At 43.9% G+C, this 24,432-nt stretch overlaps 1 protein-coding gene across 1 annotated transcript in view; it reads right to left on the bottom strand.

The window, feature by feature from the left end:
- Window positions 1-4,651: 4,651 nt before the first annotated feature.
- plek (pleckstrin) overlaps window positions 4,652-24,432 on the bottom strand; it is a 63,802-nt gene continuing 44,021 nt past the window's right edge. The window contains exons 5-9 of the mRNA XM_073051252.1: window positions 23,496-23,680; window positions 13,635-13,739; window positions 12,403-12,486; window positions 6,487-6,562; window positions 4,652-5,214 (exon numbers count right to left, since the gene is read on the bottom strand). Coding sequence (XP_072907353.1) covers window positions 5,075-5,214; window positions 6,487-6,562; window positions 12,403-12,486; window positions 13,635-13,739; window positions 23,496-23,680 — 590 coding nt within the window. The 3' untranslated portion in view covers window positions 4,652-5,074. The remainder of the gene's footprint in view (window positions 5,215-6,486; window positions 6,563-12,402; window positions 12,487-13,634; window positions 13,740-23,495; window positions 23,681-24,432) is intronic.

Here is a 24,432-nt window from a genome sequence, read left to right as displayed (position 1 = left end):
AAATGAACCACCTCACACTTATCTGGGTTGAACTCCATCTGCCACTTCTCAGCCCAGTTTTGCATCCTATCAATATCCTGCTGTAACCTCTGACAGCCCTCCACTCTATCCACAACACCCCCAATCTTTGTGTCATCAGCAAATTTACTAACTCATCCCTCCACTTCCTCAACCAGGTCATTTATAAAAATCACAAGCATAGGGGTCCCAGAACAGATCCCTGAGGCACACCACTGGTCACCGGCCTCCATGTAGAATATGACACATCTACAACCACTCTTTGTCTTCTGTGGGCAAGCCAGTTCTGGATCCACAAAGCAATGTCCCCTTGGATCCCATGCCTCCTTATTTTCTCAATAAGCTTTGCATGGGGTACCTTATCAAATGCTTTGCCAAAATCTATATACACTACATCTACAGTTCTACCTTCATCAATGTGTTTAGTCACATCCTCAAAAAATCCAATCAAGCTCATAAGGCACAAGCTGCCTTTGACAAAGCTATGCTGACTATTCCTAATCATATTATGTCTCTCCAAATGTTCATAAATCCTGCTTCTCAGGATCTTCTCCATCAACTTACCAACCATGAAGTAAGACTCACTGATCTATAATTTCCTAGGCTATCCCTACTCCCTTTCTTGAATAAGGGAACAATATCTGCAACCCTCCAATCTTCCGACACCTCTCCCATCCTCATTGATGATGCAAAGATCATCGCCAGGGGTTCAGCAATCTCCTCCCTCACTTCCCACAGTAGCCTGGGGTACATCCCATCTGGTCCCAGTGACTTAACCAACTTGATGCTTTCCAAAAGCTCCAGCACATCCTCTTCTTTAATATCTACATGCTCAAGCTTTTCAGTCCGTTGCAAGTCATCCCTACAATTGCCAAGATCCTTCTCCATAGTGAATACTGAAGCAAAGTATTAAGTACCTCTGCCATCTCCTCCGGTTCCATACACTCTTTTCCACTGTCACACTTGATTGGTCATATTCTCTCACGTCTTATCCTCTTGCTCTTCACATACTTGTAGAATGTTTTGGGGTTTTCCTTAAGCCAGTCCACCAAAGCCTTCTCATGGCCCTTTCTGTCTCTCCTAATTTAATTCTTAAGCTCCTTCCTGCTAGCCTTATAATCTTCTAGATCTCTATCATTACCTAGTTTTTGAACCTTTCGTAAGCTCTTCTGTCCTTCTTGACTAGATTTACAACAGCCTTTGTACACCATGGTTCCTCTACCCTACCATCCTTTTCCTGTCTCATTGGAATATATCTACGCAGAACCCCACACAAATATCCCCTGAATATTTGCCACATTTCCTCCGTACGTTTCCCTGAGAACATCTGTTTCCAATTTATGCTTCCAAGTTCCTGCCTGATAGCCTTATATTTCCCCTTACTCCAATTAAACGTTTCCCTAACTTGTCCATTCCTATTCCTCTCCAATGTCATGGTAAAGGAGATAGAATTGTGATCAGTATCTCCAAAATGCCCTCCCACTGAGAGACCTGACAGCTGACCAGATGCATTTCCCAATACCAGATCAAGTACAGCCTCTCCTCTTGTAGGCTTATTGTGTCAAGAAATCTTCATGAAAACACCTAACAAACTCCATCCCATCTAAACCCTCACTCTAGGGAAATGCCAATCAATATTTGGGAAATTAATATCTCCCACAACAACCCTGTTATTATTACTCCTTTTCAGAATCTGTCTCCCCATCTGCTCCTTGATGTTCCTCTTACTATGGGGTGGTATATAAAAAACACCCAGTAGAGTTATTGACCCCTTCCTATTCCTAACTTCCATCCACAGAGACTTCATAGACAACTCCTCCATGACTTCTTCCTTTTCTGCAGCCGTGACACTATCTCTGATAATAGTGTCATGCCTCCACCTCTTTTGCCTTCCTCCCTGTCCTTAATGAAACATCTAAAACCAGGCACTTGAAGTAGCCATTCCTGCCCCTGAGCCATCCAAGTCTCTGTAATGGCCACAACATCATAGCTCCAAGTGCTGATCCACACTCTAAGCTCTATTCATAATACTCCTCGCATTAAAAAAGACACATCTTAAACCATCCATCTGAGTACATCTCTTCTCTATCACCTGCCTATCCTCCCTTTTGCACTGTCTCCAAGCTTTCTCTATTTGTGAGCCAACCTCCCTTTCCTCCATCACTTCAGTTCAGTCCCCACCACCCCCCAGCAATTCTAGTTTAAACTCTCTCCAATAGCCTTTGAAAACCTCCCCGCCAGGATATTGGTCCCCCTCAGATTCAAGTCGTCCTTTTTGTACAGTTCACACCTGCCCTAAAAGGTCCCAATGATCCAGAAATCTGAATTCCTATCCCCTGCTCCAATCCTTCAGCCACGCATTTATCCTCCACCTCATTCTATTCCTATTCTCACTGTCATGAGATTATTTATCCTAAGATTACTACCTTTGATGTCCTGCTTCTCAACTTCCTGTAATCTGCTTTCAGGACCTCCTCCCTTTCACTACCTATGTTGTTGGTACCAATTTGTACCACGACCTCCTTCCCACTTCAAGATATCATGGACGTGATCAGAAACATCCTGGACACTGGCACCTGGGAGGCAAACTACCATCTGCATTTCTTTCCTGCATCCAAAGAATCGCCTGTCTGACCCCCTAACTATAGAGTCCCCTATCACTGCTGCCAGCCTCTTCCTTTCCCTACCCTTCTGAGCCACAGGACCAGACTCTGTGCCAAAGGCACGACCACTGTTGCTTCCCCCAGGAAGTCTGTCCCCCGCAACAGTACTCAAACAGAAGTACTTATTGTTAAGTGGGACTGCCACTGGGGTACTTTCTAACACCTGCTGTTTGCCATTCCCTCTCCTGTTACCCACCTATCTGTCTCCCCAGGCCCCAGAGTGACCATCTGTCTGTAACTCCTCTCTATCACCTCCTCAATCTCCCTGACCAGATGAAGGTCATCACGCTGCATCTCCAGTTCCCTAACCTGGTTCCTAAGGAGCTGCAGCTCGGCGCACCTGGTACAGATGTGGCCATCCAGGAGGCTGGGAGACTCCAGGACCGCCCACATCTGACACCGAGCACAGAAAGCTGGCCTCACACACATTCTTTCTGTCTGTACTCTAAACAGATAACTTACCTCGACTCAATCTGTTATCGCCGAAGCCCCATTGAGCCAAAGCCTTCTTACTCTGTCTCCCTCTACACTGGTGCTCACTCTGTAAAGTGGTCTTCTTTTTAAACTCTTCCCGCTGTTCTCACTGGCTGACCTCCATGCGCTTGCGCAGTCGTGCCCCGTTCAAACTGCTGAAGAGAGAGTAAAAACCCAGGAGTGCTCCAAGTGTATCTGGAATTCTGGCAATTGGAGAAAGTATTCACAGCCTGAGATGCTGAATCCTAGCCAAAAAAATGGTTATGGAAGTGGAAAAGAGCACAATGGAATTCATTAAAATGGAAATGTAAGAGATGAAGCTGAGCCCTCTGCTGCCAAGTCATCATTTGGAGTCAGAATGGGGAAAATCAGAGAGAAAGGCAAAAGCATAGCATTGTGCAGAGAAATTAGGTTAGAAGGAAGTGAATGGGGAGAACGTTTGGGGTGTATATTGGAATTCAAGAGTTGTTTATGAGCTTCACCATCTGAAACGCAAGAGGAAAGTCTCCTGTTGCTGCACCAAATGTGGCAAAAGAGAAAGTAGAGTTGGTCAGTGTTTGCTGCAAGCAGTGATGAACTTGTGGTCTGCAGGGTCGTGTGATGAGCCTAGCGCCTCGTGAAAAACTGGATGGTTGAAGCCAGACACACAGCTAAGGAAGTTTGTGCCAGAAGTTTTGGTTAATACCTTATTGAAAACCAGAAGGGAAACAAAAAAAAAATCCTTAAAGTGGCAAGTCAGTAGATCTAGTAATAATCAAAGAACAGAAATATATAGACTATGTCCATATAATTTGAAGTGGAATTTGTAAGCAAATTAGCATATGCCTGCTATAGTTGTCCTTCTGGCAGCAGAAGATAACATTACAGTGACAAAAAATATTACTGTCATTCCCAGAAATGCGATTGCCATTCCCACCAGAATTTCTGTTGAAGATAACCATGACCCTACTCATCACAGTTTCCTGGTGTCAAGGGAAAGAAAAATTTTGAAAGCTGGATAAACAAAAGGGGAGTTATGGAACAGAATGATATGCAGAAGGGATTAAGTAAAGTGGTGTTAAACACCCAGCATATATGGGATTCATCTTCGATTTGTCAGAGACTCTTATGTCCTACAACGGAAAGAAACAAAATTCCTCAGAGAGGTTATTATGTCTTAATCATGCCACTTCTATCTAAGCCTCTCTGCCTTTGACCTCAAACAGTGGCATCTCTTTTCAGCCAAAATATGCTGTTTAGCATTAAGCATGATTTTTTCTGAAGTTTCTCTAATCTGTGAGTACAGTATTACCAAATTATTGTCCAGGTCATGCATTTTACATGACTCTATAAAGCGCTGATGGGTATCGGGTTGAAAAAAGATAAGAAATACACATTTGAAGAATTTCAGTAAACAAGTTATCATCAAGTCTGCAAGGAAGAACCATCTTACTGGGATATGCAGTAGAGAGCATCAGACCTTGTGACCAAAGCAACACATGCCCCAACACCTGTGGTTTGAATGTCAAATTTTGTTTAATAGAGTTTCTCTCTGAGGCTGTACATAAATGCAAGAACACAGGATGCTGTGGTGAAATAAAACAAGAGGGGGAAATCGTAATTAACACAATAAACAAGTGAAAAACTTTCTTTATTCCAACCTTACCCACGAGCCACAAATTTACAATTCAGATGTTAGTTTGTTGACAGTATTTACAAAGCACACTTTCAAATATCGTAAGCAAAATCTGATGAGTGAATAATATCAGTCATGCTATTTAATTAGATCATTGCAAAAGTTTATGTCTGCAACATCAATAGCATATCAATTTGTTGCTGATCCCATGAATAAAGGGTTGAATACTTTAAAGTTGAGGTTAATACTGCATATTTGAATTGCCCTTGCATATTAGTGATACAATATTGTTTTAACTGTGCCTTTATTTTCCACTAGTGGCTACTTTTTTAATGACTTTAATCCATTCTGTGAGTTCTTCCCTTGTGGCAGCCTGCATCAGATAATGCACTTCACTGGCCGTGATGATTTCAAAGAGATTTCCTCTAACATCAGATTTCTTTCCTGAAAAGCAAGTTATTTGTGAGAACTTGGGTGATCAATTTTCAATGTTAAAATACAATGACAAATTCAATGATAATTCATACACTAGTGGAATTCATATCTAAGACACTTCTCAGGAAATGGTTAGGGATTTGTTGAGCCTAACATTTAAATAAATGTTTATGATTAGCAATGACTGCAAATCTACATATACCTATTTATGCCATGCTTTCCTGTCATGAAATGATCTGGGAAAAACATAATGATCTCTGCTGATGCAGTGTCTAAGCAAGCACTGCAAATTCTATATATATATGAATTGCAGAAAGCAAACACATTCATGTAACAGTCATTCTTAAAAATGGTTACATCTTTGTTCACATACTTACACAAGGTTGAAATCCTATCAGATTACAGTAAGAATTCACTGACAAAACCAGTCAGGTGGAGGACATTGGTAAGTAACTGGGTTAATTTTTCAATTATAATTTAGGAGCAAATCCAGAGCAATTTGTGAAATTGCATCTATTGGTCTCCACTTTCCTGACATTCCACAATCAAAAAACTACCTCTTGTCACTGGGCCCAAATCCTCTTTCTGCTATCCCTACCTGTTCCTCCTTCCTTCTCCCCATCTATCCCACTCTAATCTGTCATCCCCCCCATCCTCCTCTGCTTGCTTTCCCAGCATTTCCAAAATTCGATCTTCTTTGACTTGGCTCACTTTTCCACCTCCCCAATCAAATTTTGTTCACTCAGTGGTATTCTCCAACACCTTTGGTCCCTCCTCTCAATGGTTGGCACTTCGTCCAAAACCTTTGATCTCGTGAAACATTAACTCTTACTCTCTCGCACAGATGGTGTCTGAACTGTCAAGTTTCCACTGCATATTCTGTTTTTATTTCAGGTTTCTAGGTTTTTCTTTTTAAGTTTCTGGCTCAAAACAGTTGATCCCACAGAACATCTTCAAGCAATAAATCAGATAGAAAAGCAGTTTAGAACTTTAATAGCAGTACGTGCAATCATCATTTGAGGAATAAAACATGACATGAAAAAGGCCAAAAATGAAGATATCTCTGAGAGTTGTAAATTGGGAAAAGGTTACTAAAAAAGTGGTGAGATCTGAAGTTATTTGAAAAGATGAAGTTCTGAATTTGAGAATTTTAGATGTGAGACATTGAACTTTATGTTGAAGTTACTGACTGGAAATAACCTTAAGAAATGTTCTTTGATGAATGTGTAACTTTATATGGTAAATTCATTTCTCCAGGAACAGATCGAGAGGCATGCTTACCATCTGCAAGGTCGTCTGCTGCAGTCACCACACAGCTGCGGAGATGGATGGAACCAAGGGGATCATCCTGATCACCCTGTAAAGGGAAAGCACAAATACGTTACAGCACAAGTACCTCTTAAACTAATCCACATTTTAAAGGTTTAGAGTCAGTGAATGAGAAGAAACTACCTCCCGAGGACAAAGGATCAGTATCCTGAAGAGAAGGATATCATAATATTGCTTAACAAAAAATTACTTTGTGTTTCTTGTTGTGATATGTAATTCATTGTATGAAAAGGGGGCAGCGTAAGTAGAAACATAGCGATTTTCAAAAGGGCACTGTGGTGAACTACATATAACTGTCTGGACACGCCCCTCTGCTGACTGCTCCTGTGGCTCCTCCCACAGACCCCTGTATAAAGGCGATTGGAGGCACTGCTCCTCCCTCAGTCTCCAGGATGTTGTGTGGTGGTCTCTTGCTGCTAATCGTGGTCTCTTGCAGCTAATAAAAGCCTATTGTTCACCTCCCATCTCCGAGAGTTATTGATGGTGCATCAGGCACTGGATAAACATTTGAAAGACAAACCTTTCTAGTATAGAGGAAGGGCAAGAGAGTGGGACTGGGGGGGATTCTCTTGCAATGAGCAATAATATTTAGGCTGAATGGTTCTATGAAGTTTTCCTAAGAGCTTCTTCCATATCTTTTTTATTTTCAATCTTATCTTTCTCTGATGACCTGGACAGTCAGAGTGAAGATATTGGATTCACCAACAATATCAAATTTAAGTGAATGGCAATAGAATTCATTTCACATTAACTAAGATAAAGGTAACACCGCGTTGTTATTTTTGCCAGTGGTATGCTGTGTATAATTCAGAAATAAACATTTTGATTTCTTAAACTGTATCTTGACAAAGGCTGGCTGGTGGCGTAGTGGCATCAGTGCCGGACTTCAGAGTGAAGGCTCCCGAGTTTGAATCCAGCCAGCTCCAAAAACCCTGGAGAGGGATGGGCTCCGCCAGGTTTCAGATGCCCAAGACACGCATGACAAGTAATCACCAAAAAGATCGGTGCAAAAAGCTTGTCATGACAGCGCCCCGACGACTCCACCAGGAGTTAGGGCACACACACCTTGACAAATTAAGCATTAGCCTTGGAAGCATCTCAAGAGCTCCGACAATCAGTGTCAGATGCTAACGGCTATTTAAGGGATACTGGCACCCTTCAGGTGCCACATTCTTTTCTTGAATTGAATGCTCAAAAGCACAAATATGACAAGTAAGTTTCAGGGGAGGAATGTAACGCAAGATCTTCCGTGGAGGGTAGCTTCAGAGGTAAAGCTACTTTAAAATATTTTGGCTGAAAAGGAAGGGTTGCAGATCAGGTGCTGAAACTACACTATGAAAGTTCCCCCAAGTTCAAGGGTAAACTTTAAGCATTGCCATACATGAGATATATCCTGTCCCAGCTTTCAATGCACTGTCAGTATCAACCTTCAGTTGTTAAATAATAATAGTTGGGGAAGAGGCTGAAAATAAAACCTTTCTTCATGTAGAAGTTTACTAGGAAAGTTGACAAGTGTAAAGCAGTGGATGTTGTCTATATGGACTTCAGTAAGGCCTTTGACAAGGTTCCGCACGGAAGGTTAGTTAGGAAGGTTCAATCGTTAGGTATTAATAATGAAGAAGTAAAGTGGATTCAACAGTGGCTGGATGGGAGATACCAGAGAGTAGTGGTGGATAACTGTTTGTCAGGTTGGAGACCGGTGGCTAGTGGTGTGCCTCAGGGATCTGTACTGGGTCCAATGTTGTTTGTCATATACATTAATGATCTGGATGATGGGGTGGTAAATTGGATTAGTAAGTATGCAGATGTTATGAAAATAGGTGGTGTTGTGGATAATAAAGTAGGTTTTCAAAGCTTGCAGAGAGATTTAGGTCAGTTAGAAGAGTGGGCTGAAAGATGGCAGATGGAGTTTAATGCTGATAAGTGTGAGGTGCTACATTTTGGTAGGAATAATCAAAATAGGACATACATGGTAAATGGTAGGGCATTGAAGAATGCAGTAGAACAGAGTGATCTAGGAATAATGGTGCATAGTTCCCTGAAGGTGGAATCTTATGTGGATAGGGTGGTGAAGAAAGATTTTGGTATGCTGGCCTTTATAAATCAGAGCATTGAGTATAGGAGTTGGGATGTAATGTTAAAATTGGACAAGACATTGGTGAGGCCAAATTTGGAGTATTGTGTACGGTTCTGGTCACTGAATTATAGGAAAGATGTCAACAAAATAGAGAGAGTATAGAGGAGATTTACTAGAATGTTACCTGGGTTTCAGCACCTAAGTTACAGAGAAAGGTTGAACAAGTTAGGTCTTTATTCTTTGGAGCGTAGAAGGTTGAGGGGGGACTTGATAGAGGTATTTAAAATTATGAGGGGGATAGATAGAGTTGACATGGATAGGCTTTTTCCATTGAGAGTAGGGAAGATTCAAACAAGAGGACATGAGTTGAGAGTTAGGGGGCAAAAGTTTAGGGGTAACACGAGGGGGAACTTCTTTACTCAGAGAGTGGTAGTTGTGTGGAACGAGCTTCCAGTAGAAGTGGTAGAGGCAGGTTCGGTATTGTCATTTATTTTTTTTTATTTTTTTATTGGTTTTTCAAAACATTTTACAAAATTAAAAACCCCAAATCCCAATGAGGAGCATTAATACAGAGCAAGGTTAAGCATACAACAACAATATGCTACAGAGGAAGAGAATTTAACAAAAAAACACCTAAATTAAAGACAAGTGAGCTTAGTGTCCTCCCCAAACCCCACAACACAAGAACAAAAAACAACAATTCCAGACCAACCACCACACAATATAGAGAGTATAAGTCCGGACAGTCAAACTCCCAGACAGTGAATACACTTAGCAACAGAGGATAATAATGCCTACTACCAGAAAAAAAAAAGGGAGCTGAAAGCAAGGGACCGAAAAGAAAAAAAAAACCCTAGTCAAGAGGAAGGTTATGAAAGTACTCGATAAAAGGCCCCCAGATCTTATGGAACTTTAAATCCGAATTGAGAACTGAGTAATGAATTTTTTCGAGATCCAAGCAGGCCATAATGTCGTTAAGCCATTGCGCATGAGTGGGCGGGGCAACATCTCTCCATCTAAGGAGGATCAAGCGTCTTGCCAGGAGAGAGGCAAAGGATAGTATTCGGCATTTGGTCGGACCCAGACATAAATCTGTCTCGCCCCAAAAACCAAACAGAGCAATTAAGGGGTTAGGTTCTAGGTGCTGATTCAGAATACCCGATAGTGTAGTGAAGACATCTTTCCAGAATTTCTCCAAGCTAGGACAGAGCCAGTACATATGGATGAGAGAGGCCACGCCCCTCTTGCATTTATCACAGAGCGGACTAATGCCAGGGTAGAATCGAGATAGTTTAGATTTAGACATATGGGCTCTATGAACAATCTTAAACTGTAAGAGACAATGGCGAGCACAAAGAGAGGTTGAGTTAACCGATTTGAGAACTGAGTCCCAGCTCTCCTCGGATAAGGAGATATTTAAATCCTGCTCCCAGGCCATTTTAATTTTATCCACAGAGGCCCGTCGTAAGGCTGCTAGTTTATCTTGGATAATTGAAATTAAACCTTTATCTAGTGGATTAATGGAGAGAAATAGGTCCATAGCATTTTTCGCAGGCATTTCAGGAAAGTTAGGAATTAAAGGAGCAGTAAAGTGTCGGATTTGGAGATATCTGAAAAAGTGAGCGTTAGGCAGGTTGAACTTAACAGAGAGCTGTTGAAAAGAAGCGAAGCGGTTATCAATGAAGAGATCTTCAAAATGTCTAATGCCCTTCCTGTACCAAACATGGAATGCTGAATCGAACGTGGTAGGTAAAAAAAGGTGATTATGTGCGACAGGGCTAGAAATGGAAAACCCCTGGAAATCATAGCATTTCCTGAACTGAGCCCATATACGCAAAGTGTGTCTAACCAGAGGATTAGCTATTGATCTGGGCAGACTGCTAGGGAGTGCAGAGCCAAGAAGTGCAGATATAGATAATTCTTTAGTGGAGCTCAACTCCATTGCCACCCAGTTAGGGCACTCGGGTTGACCGTGGAAGAAAGACCAGAAGGCAGCACAACGTATATTAGCTGCCCAGTAATATAAGCGAAAGTTAGGTAAAGCCATGCCACCCTCTTTTTTAGATTTTTGGAGGTGGATTTTATTAATTCTAGAGCGCTTATTCTGCCACAGATATGACAAAATAATAGAGTCTAAGGAATCAAAAAAAGATTTAGGAATAAAAATTGGGATAGATTGAAATAAGTATAAAAATTTGGGGAGAACATACATTTTGACAACATTGATACGACCTGCCAAGGACATAGATAGAGGTGACCATTGTACCAGACTCTGTTTTGGAGCATATGAAAGATTGACAAAGTTTTCACGAAAGAGATCTTTAAACTTCCTTGTGACTGTAATTCCAAGATAAGTAAATTGATTATGGACTACTTTAAAAGGGAGATCACGAAATATTAGTTCTTGTGCTTCTTTATTAATTGGGAAAAGTTCAGTCTTATGTAAGTTGAGTTTATAGCCAGAGATCTGGCTAAACTGGTCAAGAAGTGAAAACATTAAAGGTAAGGATGTAGACGGATATGAGAGAAAGAGTAGTAAGTCATCAGCATAGAGAGAGACTTTATGCTCAACATCCCCTCTCCAAATCCCGGTCAGTTCAGGGCATTTTCGAAATGCTATCGCCAGAGGCTCTATAGCCAAATCAAAGAGAAAGGGATTTAAGGGGCATCCCTGACGGGTGCCACATTTGAGATTGAATACTTGGGATTTCTGAAAGTTAGTTAGAACAGAAGCAGTAGGACACAGGTACAGCAATTGGATCCAAGAGATGAAACTTTGGCCGAGGTCAAATTTTTCTAAGACTGCAAAAAGGTAGTTCCACTCTATACGATCAAATGCTTTCTCCGCATCAAGGGAGATAACACATTCAGGAGTCCCAGTTGGAACTGAGTATAAAATATTAAATAGATGCCGAATGTTAAAAAAAGGGAGACGGTTTTTAATAAAGCCTGTTTGGTCATCAGAGATAATGGAGGGAATAACGGTTTCTAATCTATGAGCCAACACTTTAGCTAAGATCTTTACATCAACATTGAGCAGAGAGATCGGCCTGTACGAGGAACACTCTGTTGGGTCTTTGCCCTTTTTTAAAAGAAGAATAATAGATGCCTCATTGAAAGAGGGTGGCAATTTGCCGTAGTTAAACGAGTCAGATAATACTGAAAGTAACTGAAGAGAAAGAAGTGAGGAGAATGATTTATAAAATTCCACAGGGAACCCATCAGGGGTATTGTCATTTAAAGGAAAATTGGATAGGTATATGGACAGGAAAGGAATGGAGGGTTATGGGCTGAGTGCAGGTGGGTGGGATGAGGTGAGAGTAAGCGTTCGGCATGGACTAGAAGGGCCAAGATGGCCTGTTTCCATGCTGTAATTGTTATATGGTTATAAGGTTATAAAATCTAAAACTTGGCTTTGGGATAAGTGGTTGCATGTATTTCATGAGATTTGAATGAACAATCTCCTTTGCAGAAAACAAGTAATTCCATACCATGGAGTAGATATTAATCCTCTGTTTTAAGCATTAAATACACAATAATATTTGCACATTCAGCCCCTCTACTGAAGTTTGATTCATTTACAGAACCACCTGTACACTAAGATGTCTTAAAATTCTATTCTTCAGTAACTAGATTTGTTTTATTGATATTTTTTCTACCAAAGTAGTAGAATTGTATTTTGATGGGATGTTAACTAATTTTGACGAGGATGGATGGAGGGAAGAGCAATGTGTGTTTTAGCCCCGAAGAGAAAGAAGCATTGGCGAGTCAATAGTGTTCTTAAACCATACCGCAGCTGGGTCGTAATAGTGCAGGTAGGCAGGGTCATCACGAAGCACAAACTTTCGTACTTTCCAATTTTTTCTCCTGTGGCCCTGTTTAAAAATAAGATAATCGTGTTAACCTTTCAGAATGCAGATGTGTTTAGTGATATCTTTCCCATCGGATATGTCCCATACCTCCCACATCCCATCCAAGGTCTGACTATTCCATATCTCAGCTGTGTCCAGTAGAACCCTCGAGTGTATATGCTGATGTCCGGAACCTTATATTATCTATCTGTGTCTAATGGAGTTTTCCACAACACAACTAGGCACGGCAACAATCTGCTAGAGGAACCTAGTGGCTTGAGCACCATCTGTAGGAGGAAAGGAATTTGTTGACATTTTGGATCAAAACAAGGTTACTGCTCAAAACAGATGCTGCCAGATTCACTGACGCCCTGCAGCAAATTGTTTGTTGCTACAGATTCCCGTATCTGCAGTCTCTTGTGTCTTCGCAGCTATAAGGAAGTCTAACCTTCTGGTGTAGTTGCAAAGCAAACACAGCCCGTCAGCTCACATCTGTGCCCAACAGTGTATTTTGTATCACAACTGTGCATAGTGAAAGATTATGAAGTAGGAAGTAGTGTCAAACATCACTAATTCAATATATTTTGGTTCAGTTACTATGCAAGAGTTACTGATATTGGTCGAGGAAGATGAACCCTGTCCCCTGATTACAACTTCTACCCTGGTGTGGCTGTAAGATACAATTCTGGGATGAACAGAAGATGTCATGGAACCCTTGGGTAATGAGTAGAAGTACTGAAGGGAACTTCACTAATTAGCATACTCAACCACGAGGACGAGCAGATTACCCCCTCAGGCCCATTAGCATACACGCAGACAAGGGTAGGGAAAGTTTAGCAGCTCAAATGAGAAACAAAAGTCATTCTGGGCTTGTAGTGTAAGATGAATATCAGCATAAACCTTATCGGGAGCAGATAAAAGAGTCAGTTTAACTGGAGAATTAGATTATCAGTTGTATAATTGAGGGACCTATTTTGTGGATTATTTGGACGGGGTTGCAATGGGATAACACCAGACAGTATTTCCAGCCATCCCTCTACCCCTGCAGAGGTAGAGTTCTCTCCTCGCACTCAGAACCCATACTAATGAGGGATGATATACATCTGTATGGTTGCTTGACAATACACTGAACTTGAGCTGATGTAATACAGGTGCAGAAATGATGTACATACCTGCTTCAGCAGACAACCCTGCTTTATAATAACCCCTCGAAATTCCTCCTTTAAAACATCTTCATCATCACTTGAGTTTCCTTCGCTGAAAAACCCACTGTCAGCCTGCAATTTGTTGGAAATGCACTGGAGTCAGATACTATTTATCATTTCAATTCACAGAAAATGTAAATACTCTCAACTTTCCTTGAGAAGTGTATGGTGGAAGAGGTATGAATCTATATGAAAGAAACCTGCAAGAACATCAGCATGTTAGCCTATATTCTTGTACTCAGAAGATGCAGCGCCTGTCCGTCATAAAATAAACTTCTCAGAGACAGTAAAGAACCAGGAGTCTACAGTGAATAGGGTTATTAGACTCAGAAAAATACAGCACTGAAACAGGCCCTTTGGCCCACCAAAACCACACTGATCATCAACCGCCCACTTATACAAATCCCACATTAAAAATTCTCCCCACAATCACATCAACTCTCTCCAGATCCTACCATTCACCAATAGTTTAGGGGCGATTTTACAGCAGCTGATTAATCTAGCCATCAGCTCATCTTTGGGATGTGTGAGGAAAATAGAGCAGCTGGAGGAAGCCCATGTGGGAAGACATGCCAACTCCACACATGAGGTACCCAGGGGTCAGTATTGAACCTGGATCTCTGGCACAGAGTGACACAGCTCTGTCAGCTGCACCATTATGCCTCTCTAACTGAGGAAGAAAAATAAATTAATAGTACTTGTTAGAACTCTCTGGTCCAGCTTTCATTGGCCTGGTATGTGAACTGTAGTACAGATCTCTATTAATTAACTAATTCTAACTACGATCTAAATTCAACAAAGATCTGTACAATCTGTTGACAATTAAACCACCACTGCAACTTTACGATCTCACCAACATCAGCACTGATTTACAGCAATTTTGGGTTACAGGTGGTTCTGTGTCCTTATGAAACCTGATGAGAATCTGCAATTGAAAAGGATAGTTACCCACCCCAGAGCAGAATGATCGAGGACAATCTCTGTGGTATGGTACCAGAGAGGTCCCAAGAGTGCTGAACTAGAAAGTAACACACACAAAATGCTGGAGGAACTTGTCAGGTCAGGCAGCATCTATGGAGGGGAATAAAGAATCAATGTTCAGGCCGAGACTCTTCATCAGGTCTCATCACCAGGGTCTCAGCTCAAAACATCAGCTCTTTATTCTTCACCATTGACTCTTCATGTCTGACCTGCTGAGTTCTTAAAGCATGTTTGTGTGTTGCTCTGAATTTCCAGCATCTGCAGAGTTTCAACAATATTGAAGGAATACTTCAAGAAAAATGAACGAACCTAAAAACTGTTAAATCTCAAGGACCCGATGACTTATAACCCGGAGTTTTCAAACTGGTGACTACTGTGATAATAGATGCTTTGGTTATAATACAAAATTCTCCAGATTCTGAATTGGCTCCTGCAGATTGGAGGACAACGTATGATGCAATCCAGTAATTCAACAAAAGATGGAGGGAGACAGTGGGGAACTTATCAGTGGTGGCTTGGAAAATGTGGAATCAATAGTAAATAATAACATCAAGATCATTAGAAAATAATATAACTGAGCAGAGAGTTATTTAAGCTTTTATCCAGTAGAAATAATAGGGAGAAACCAATGAATATTCAGATTTTCAGATGTCTTTTGGTAGGTTCCCACACCAGAAGTTGCCAAACAAAGTTGAAGCCCATGGAATTATAAATGCGTTACTAGCATATTTGACAATTGTTTAACAGATGAAAAACTAAGTTCAAAAAATAAATGGGCAGCTGTATCTAGCGGGATGCTTCAGGGATCTGTACCTGACCCCCAAGTATTCACAATTTATATCCACAATTACGCTGAGGAAATCAAATATGAAAATATGAAACTGTGGGTATGCGAATATCCACTTTGGTAGAGAGAAAAAACCCCAGAAATTTGGGTTCTTTCTAAGATGGTGAGATTTTAGAAAATATTAATGTTCAAAAGCACCTGGTTCCCCTTGTGAACCCTAACGTTCAGGTGCTGCAATCAAGAAGATAAATGGCATGTCGAGTTTTATTACAAGATTTGAGTTCAAGAATAAAAACTTGCTCCTACAATTATATGAGTTGTGTGTAAAGCCAGAGTAAAGTGTTCAAATTTGGCTTCTTTTCCTGGGATCATTCTCGTGAACTTCCACTGGACTCTCGACAATGCCAGCACATACTTCCATAGAAAAGGGGACAAAACTGCTCATAATATTGAGTGTGGTCTGACCAAGGCCTTATAAAGAATTATATCCTTGCATTTGGATTCCAGTCCTCTAGTAATCAATGCTAAACTTACATTTGCCTCCCAAGTCTCTTCGCACCTCTGATTTTGAATTTTCTTCCCATTTACAAAATAGTCCATGCCTTTATTCCTTCTGTCAAAGTGCACGACCATGCACTTCCCTACATTATATTCCATCTGCCCATCTGCTACTTCTTTTCCATTCCCCCAATCTGTTTAAGTCATTGTGCCAATACTCTGCTTCCTCAACACTACCTGCCTTTCCATAATACCTTTGTATGATCCGCAAACTTGGCCATAAAGCCATCAATTCCATTATCCAAATCATTGACATACAGCATGAAAAAAAGGCAGTCCCAACACCAGCCTCTGCAACACTCCACCAGTCAGTGACAGACAACCAGAAAAGGCCCACATTGTTCCCATTTGTTTCCTCCTACCAGTCAGCCAATCCTCTATCTATTCTGGTACCTTTCCCTTAATATCATGGGCTCTTACTTTATTAAACAGTCTCATGTGAGGTACCTTGTCAAAGGACTTCTGAAAATCCAAATAAACAACATCCATTGACTCTCCTTTATATATCCTGCCTGTCCAACAGATTTGTCAGGCAATCATTTCTCCTTTAGAAAACCATGTTGCATTTGGCCGATTTTATCATTAAGCTCCTCCCCGAAATCTCATCCTTAGACTCCAACAGTTTTCTGATCACTAAAGTCAGGCTAACTAGCCTATATTTCTTTTCTTCTGCCTCCCTCCCTTCTTAAAGAGCAGAGTGGTATTTCCAGTTTTCCACACCTCAGGAAACATTCCATAATCTCGTGATTCTTGAACCAATCCTATATCCATGTTAATACATCACCCTCAACTCTATACATCCTTATCTTATGGAAGTTCAAGTAAACAAAGTCCATCTGTTCCCCTCTATCCACTGTGCTCGTAATATCCTCAAAGAACTCCAGTAAGTTTGTCAAACAGGACCCGCCTTTGCTGAATCCATGCTGCGTCTGCATGATTGATCCATTTCTTTCCAGATGCCTCACTATTTCTTCTTTAATGTTAGCTTCAAGCATTTTCCCAACTACTGGTGTTTAACTCACTGGCCTTTTGAACAGTGGCATGCCATTTGACTTCTTCCAATCTGCCAGGACCTGCCCAGAGTCTAGAGAATTTTGGTAAATTATCACCAAAGCCTCTACTATAACTTCTTCTATTTCTTTCAGTACCTTAGGATTCATTCCATCAGGACCAGGGGACTTGTCTATCTTCAGGCCCACAAGCTTGCTCAGCACTACCTCTTTAGTGATAGCTATTGTTTCGAGGTCCTCACCTTCCATTGCATCCATATCATCTCTCTTCAGCACATTAGACGTGTCCTCCACCATGAAGCCCGAAACAAAATAGTCATTCAAAGCCTCAGCCATTTCCTCATAACCTAATATTAATTCCCCCTTCTCATCTTCTAAGGGACCTACATTAACTTTAGCTACCCTTTTCCGCTTTATATACTTATAAAAACTTTCACTGTCTGTTTAGCACTATATTTCGTGCTAGTTTATTTTGATCATCTATCTTCACTTTCTTTATTGCTTGCTTTCTGTTTCACTGTTGCTTTTTAAAATTTCCCTAATCTTTCAGTTTCCCACTACTCTTGCTGACTGACTTTGCACGTGCCACAGTGTGGCCTTCCACACTGTGGCATTCTCCCTCTCCACCTGTCCATTTCCCCGGGGATTATAACTCGTGGTCCGACTAGTAGCAATGCCCCTAGCTAGCCGGTACCGGCACAGCTCGTCACTCATAAAGGAGGACCCTCTATCACTGTGGATATAGCAGGGATATCCAAACAGAGTGAAGAGCTGGTGCAGGGCTTTTATGACGGACGTGGTAGTGGTGTCGGGGCAGGGAATGGCAAAGGGGAACCACGAGTACTCGTCGATAATATTGAGAAACAGCCGCCTGTTTGACACAGGCAGCACTGAGAGTTTTATTGACCCGGACACAGTGAAACGCTGTGGACTCATGACACGGCCAGTAAGTCAGAGGATCACCTTGGCTTCTGGGTCGCATTCCACAGACATCAAGGTGGGTTGTGTAGCGACATTGGTGGTGCAGGGCACAGAATATCGGAACTTTGCGCTACTGGTCATGCCTCAACTGTGCGCGCCTGTGCTATTGGGGCTGGACTTCCAGAGCCACTTCGAAAGTGTCAGACTTCCTCAGTTTGGTGGGACTTGGCCATATACCCCGTTACTGCACACACACACCGAACCACACGTCCCGCCCAGCACCATGCCAACAGCTGTGCTACCAATACCACTTGCAGCCTCTCCACCCTCAAGATCCCTCCCCCATCGCTGTTCGCCAACCTGACCCCTGACTGTAAACCTGTGGCAACTAAAAGCAGGAGGTACAGCGCCGGGGACAGGGCCTTCATTCAGTCAGAGGTGCAGCGGCTGCTCGGGGAGGGGATCATCGAGCCAAGCACAAGCCCTTGGCGGTCCCAGGTGGTTGTTGTTCGGACTGGGCAGAAAAATAGGATGGTTGTGGACTATAGTCAGACCATCAATAGGTTCACGCAGCTTGACGCGTACCCCCTACCCCGCATCGCGGATATTGTCAACCAGATAGCTCAGTACAAGGTGTACTCGACAATAGATCTGAAATCCGCTTATCACCAGCTCCCCATCCGCCCAGAGGACTGCCCCTACACCGCCTTCGAGGCGGGCGGCAGGCTCTATCACTTCCTGCGCGTCCCATTTGGTGTCACAAAAGGTGTCTCTGTCTTCCAGAGGGAAATGGACCGGATAGTGGACCAGTACCAACTGAAGGCCACATTTCCCTATCTGGATAACATCACCATCTGTGGTCGCGACTGGTCGGATCACGACGCCAACCTCCAACAATTTTTCCAAGTGGCTGAAGCTCTGAATCTTACTTATAACAGGGACAAGTGTGTGTTCGGAACCACCCGACTCACTATCCTTGGGTATGTCGTGGAAAACGGGGTCATTGGCCCTGATCCCGACCGTATGCGCCCCCTGTTAGAACTCCCTCTTCCCACCACTCTCAAAGCCCTCAGACGGTGCCTGGGTTTTTTTTCCTATTACACCCAATGGGTCCCCTGGGTCAAGTCTACCACTTTTCCCCTCTCTGCTGAGGCCTGCACAGCCTTCAGCTGCATTAAAGGGGACATTGCCAAAGCAACGATGCATGCGGTGGACGAGACCATTCCCTTCCAAGTAGAGAGTGACGTCTCCGATTTCGCGCTTGCCGCTACCCTCAATCAGGAAGGCAAGCCAGTAGCATTCTTTTCTCGTACCCTTCAAGGCTCTGAAATTCGGCAGTCCGCGGTGGAGAATAGAACTCTCCACCTACAGCTATGATATCCTGTACCGGCCTGGCAGACTCAATGAGCCTCCTGATGCCCTATCCCGGGGAACGTGTGCTAGCGCACAGCTCGACCAGCTATACGCCCTTCATACACATCTTTGCCATCTGGGGGTCACCCGATTTTACCATTTCGTGAAAGCCCAGAACCTGCCGTACTCCCTGGAGGACATCAGGACGATGACCAGGGACTGCCAAATCTGCGCTGAGTGCAAACCGCACTTCTACCATCCTGAAATGGCGCCCACCATTTTGAGCGACTGAGTGTTGACTTTAAGGGCCCCCTTCCCTCCACCGACCGCAATGTCTATTTTCTCAATATTATCGACGAGTACTCGCGGTTCCCCTTTGCCATTCCCTGCCCCGACACCACTACCACGTCCGTCATAAAAGCCCTGCGCCAGCTCTTCACTCTGTTCGGATATCCCTGCTATATCCACAGTGATAGAGGGTCCTCCTTTATGAGTGATGAGCTGCGCCAGTACCTGCTAGCTAGGGGCATTGCTACTAGTCGGACCACGAGTTATAATCCCCAGGGAAATGGACAGGTGGAGAGGGAGAATGCCACAGTGTGGAAGGCCACACTTTTAGCCCTTAAGTCAAAAGGGTTGCCGGTCTCTCGATGGCAGGAGGTCCTCCCTGAGGCACTCCACTCTATCCGCTCCCTGTTATGTACGTCCACCAATGCCACCCCTCACGAACGCCTATTCTCTTTTCCCAGGAAGTCTGTCACTGGGACCACCCTACCAGTTTGGCTGATGTCCCCAGGGCCAGTGCTGCTCCGGAAACATGTGAGGAGTAATAAATACTCCCCGCTGGTCGAGAGGGTTCACCTTTTGCATGCTAACCCCCAGTATGCCTACGTGGTCTTACCTGATGGGCGGGAGGACACGGTCTCCGTCCGCGACCTGGCGCCTGCAGGAGCAGCAGACCACTACCCCGAACACTCCACGGTAACTATGAACCCTGTACCCGAGGTGACACCGCGCACACCAAGCCCTACACAGACTCCTCACGACACTCATATACTGGGCGTCTCGTACGCGTATATACCAGGCGCCTCGCACATGCGTGAGGGATCATTGACGCCTAGTGGGCTGACACCTCCAGTTAGGCCGGAACCAGCACAACCTCCATCTCTGGTGCAATCACCACCGGCACCTGTGCAATCACCACCACCGGCACCTGTGCAATCACCACCACCGGCATCTGTGCAATCACCACCACCGGCACCTGTGTAATCACCACCCCCGGCACCTGTGCAATCACCACCACCTGTGCAATCACCACCACCGGCATCTGTGCAATCACCACCACCGGCACCTGTGCAATCACCACCGGCACCTGTGCAATCACCACCACCGGCACCTGTGCAATCACCACCTCCAGCACCTGTGCAATCACCACCACCGGCACCTGTGTAATCACCACCACCGGCACCTGTGTAATCACCACCACCGGCATCTGTGCAATCACCACCACCGGCACCTGTGCAATCACCACCTCCGGCATCTGTGCAATCACCACCTCCGGCACCTGTGCAATCACCACCACCGGCACCTGTGCAATCACCACCACCGGCACCTGTGTAATCACCACCACCGGCACCTGTGCAATCACCACCACCGGCATCTGTGCAATCACCACCACCGGCACCTGTGCAATCACCACCACCGGCATCTGTGCAATCACCACCACCGGCACCTGTGTAATCACCACCACCGGCACCTGTGCAATCACCACCACCGGCATCTGTGCAATCACCACCACCGGCACCTGTGCAATCACCACCTCCGGCACCTGTGCAATCACCACCACCGGCACCTGTGCAATCACCACCGGCACCTGTGCAATCACCACCACCAGCACCTGTGCAATCACCACCACCGGCATCTGTGCAATCACCACCACCGGCACCTGTGTAATCACCACCACCGGCACCTGTGTAATCACCACCACCGGCACCTGTGCAATCACCACCACCGGCATCTGTGCAATCACCACCACCGGCACCTGTGCAATCACCACCACCGGCACCTGTGCAATCACCACCACCGGCATCTGTGCAATCACCACCACCGGCACCTGTGCAATCACCACCTCCGGCACCTGTGTAATCACCACCACCAGCATCTGTGCAATCACCACCACCGGCACCTGTGCAATCACCACCACCACCACCGGCACCTGTGCAATCACCACCACTGGCACCTGTGCAATCACCACCTCCGGCACCTGTACAATCACCACCACCGGCACCTGTGCAATCACCACCACCACCACCGGCACCTGTGCAATCACCACCACCGACATCTGTGCAATCACCACCACCGGCACCTGTGCAATCACCACCACCACCACCGGCACCTGTGCAATCACCACCACCGACATCTGTGCAATCACCACCACCGGCATCTGTGCAATCACCACCACCGGCACCTGTGCAATCACCACCACCACCACCGGCACCTGTGCAATCACCACCACTGGCACCTGTGCAATCACCACCACCGGCACCTGTACAATCACCACCACCGGCACCTGTGCAATCACCACCACCGGCATCTGTGCAATCACCACCACCGGCATCTGTGCAATCACCACCACCGGCACCTGTGCAATCACCACCACCGGCACCTGTGCAATCACCACTGGCACCTGTGCAATCACCACCACCGGCACCTGTACAATCACCACCACCGGCACCTGTGCAATCACCACCACCGGCACCTGTGCAATCACCACCGGCACCTGTGCAATCACCACCACCGGCACCTGTGCAATCACAGCCGGTGCTACGTAGATCGCAGCGACAGATTCGACCACCTGATAGACTTAACCTGTAAATATACTTGTAAGAAACTTCACCACATGGGGACTCTTTTTAAAACAAAGGGGAGTGGGTGAATGTGGTGAACTACATATACCTGTCTGGACACGCCCCCTGATGACTGCTCCTGTGGCTCCTCCCACAGACCCCGGTATAAAGGTGATGGAGGTCTGAGCCCGGCCTCTCTGTCTCCAGGATGTAGTATGGTGGTCACTCACTGCTCGTTCCTTCTTCCAGTCAATAAAAGCCGATATCTCGCCTTTACGTCTCAGAGTGAGTTATTGATGGTGCATCAGTACGCCAGAGCTTTTAGTTTGGTGCCTTCTTTTATTTCCTTAGTTATCCGAGGCTGGCTCTCCCCACCCTTACTGTCCTTGCTTTTAACTGGAATATACTTTTGTTGATCACTGTGAAAAATCTCTTTGAAAGTCTTCCACTGTTTCTCAGCCATATCCCACCATATAGCCCGCGTTCCCAGTCTACCCTATTGAGCTCCTCCCATTGTAGTCTCCCTTGTTTAGGCATAATACACTGGTTTTAGATCGAACAATTGCACCTTCCATTTGTATGAGGAATTCAATCACATTGTGATCACTCTTTCCAAGAGGATCCCTAACTACAAGATTGCTAATTTTACCTGTCTCATTGAACAGATCCAGATGCAAGATAGCGAGTTCCCTTGTAGGTTCAGTAACATGATGTTCAAGAAAGCTATCATGTATGCATTCTAAGAAGTCCTCCTCAAGACTGCCTTAACCAACTTGATTCACCCAATGTACGTGCAAGTTAAAGTCCCTCACAATAACTGCTGTTCCATTCTTACATGCCCCAGATATTTCTCAGTTTATTGCCTGTGCCCTAATATTATTATCCGGTGGCCTATAGACTCCCACCAGTGATTTTTTTTTCCTTTTACTCTTCCTAATCTTTACCCATCCCTCCTCCCTTTCTTAATCAATCATCTTCAGACTTTCTTCATAACTGAAACACTCCATCCCAGGCAACACCCTGTTGCCTTTTCTCTGAACCCTATCTGATGCTCATACGTCCTTCCTATAGTGTGGTGACCAGAACTACATGTAGTCGTCCTGCTGAGGGAACTGCATGTGGCATGTTTAGGACTTACAGAAGCTCCCTGCCTGTGTGAAGAAGGCAGAGTAAAGAGATGCTGACTAACTCTCATTAAATCACTTTGCACATTAACCTCCAGTAATTGAGGGAGTGAATGAGAGGAGAACTGGAGCCATCTTCTGCATCCTTGTGTAATAAGAATTTTGTTGGGCCCTTTACTCAACTTGTGAAACTTTTAAAGGAAAATTAAACAAATGCAGTGCCACAGGGCAGATTTTTAAGTACTTACAAAATAATAATAAGCATCAGAGTCATCCACAAAGCAGTTTTCCGCGATACGTTCAGCTGCCTCCTTGGTCCTGTCCTCTGCTGGCTGTATGTACCCATCACAGACGAGGGCAGCTGCCAGCAGGATGCCCTCACGCCGGTTCCTTACAAAGTTAGTTGACAGCAACCAGTCAATCACAGAGCCACCTGCAATAATAATTCAAAAGCAATGAAAATAAGTCCTTGTTTTATGTACTGTATTGCCATTTGTCTCAACATTTACACTATACAACGAAGTGTCATTTTATTGCCCTGAGATTGTGCTGGGATCCACTTTAGAATATTTATTTAATTTACAAATAACCACATAATTACCAGAGTTCTTCTGTGAAGGGCTATTATAAATTGTTTAAATTAACATTTATCGAAAAATAACCTTAGGCAAGAAAATTTACCTAATAGTGCACAACTTTCTTTGTGGAGAGAGCTAGACTGACATTTCTCCAGCATTTAGTGTGTGTGTTGCTTGGATTTCCAGCATCTGCAGCTATTCTCGTTTGCAAATCAATTCTGGTTGTGTATTTTGTTTCACATAACCAAATGGTACCATCTTCAGTGCTTTACGCAAATGCAACCACTTTAAGTTATTATCTGCCTCGTATTGATTCAAACGATAACCAAACAACAAAAAGCCATTAATCATTTCCTTATTTCAATTTAATAAATTAAGTCTGTTACTTAGATGTATTTGGCATCAGGATTTGCTCCGAATAACTCCTGGAGAATCAGTAACAATCTGGATTGTTGATTCAGTCAGAATCTCATGATTGATTTAAAAATATTCTCTGCATTTAAAAACTAAATTAAACTTTATATATTGTAACTATACAAAGTTAACAATTTCAATGATCAAACTCCAAATTACAACGTAACTTGATTTACAATCTATATTGCTCACT

The sequence above is a fragment of the Hemitrygon akajei genome, chromosome 7 (assembly GCF_048418815.1).
Source record: "Hemitrygon akajei chromosome 7, sHemAka1.3, whole genome shotgun sequence".
NCBI classification, from domain to species: domain Eukaryota; kingdom Metazoa; phylum Chordata; class Chondrichthyes; order Myliobatiformes; family Dasyatidae; genus Hemitrygon; species Hemitrygon akajei.
The sequence above is the reverse complement of the archived record's forward strand: the minus strand, read 5'-3'. Positions and strand labels throughout refer to the sequence as shown.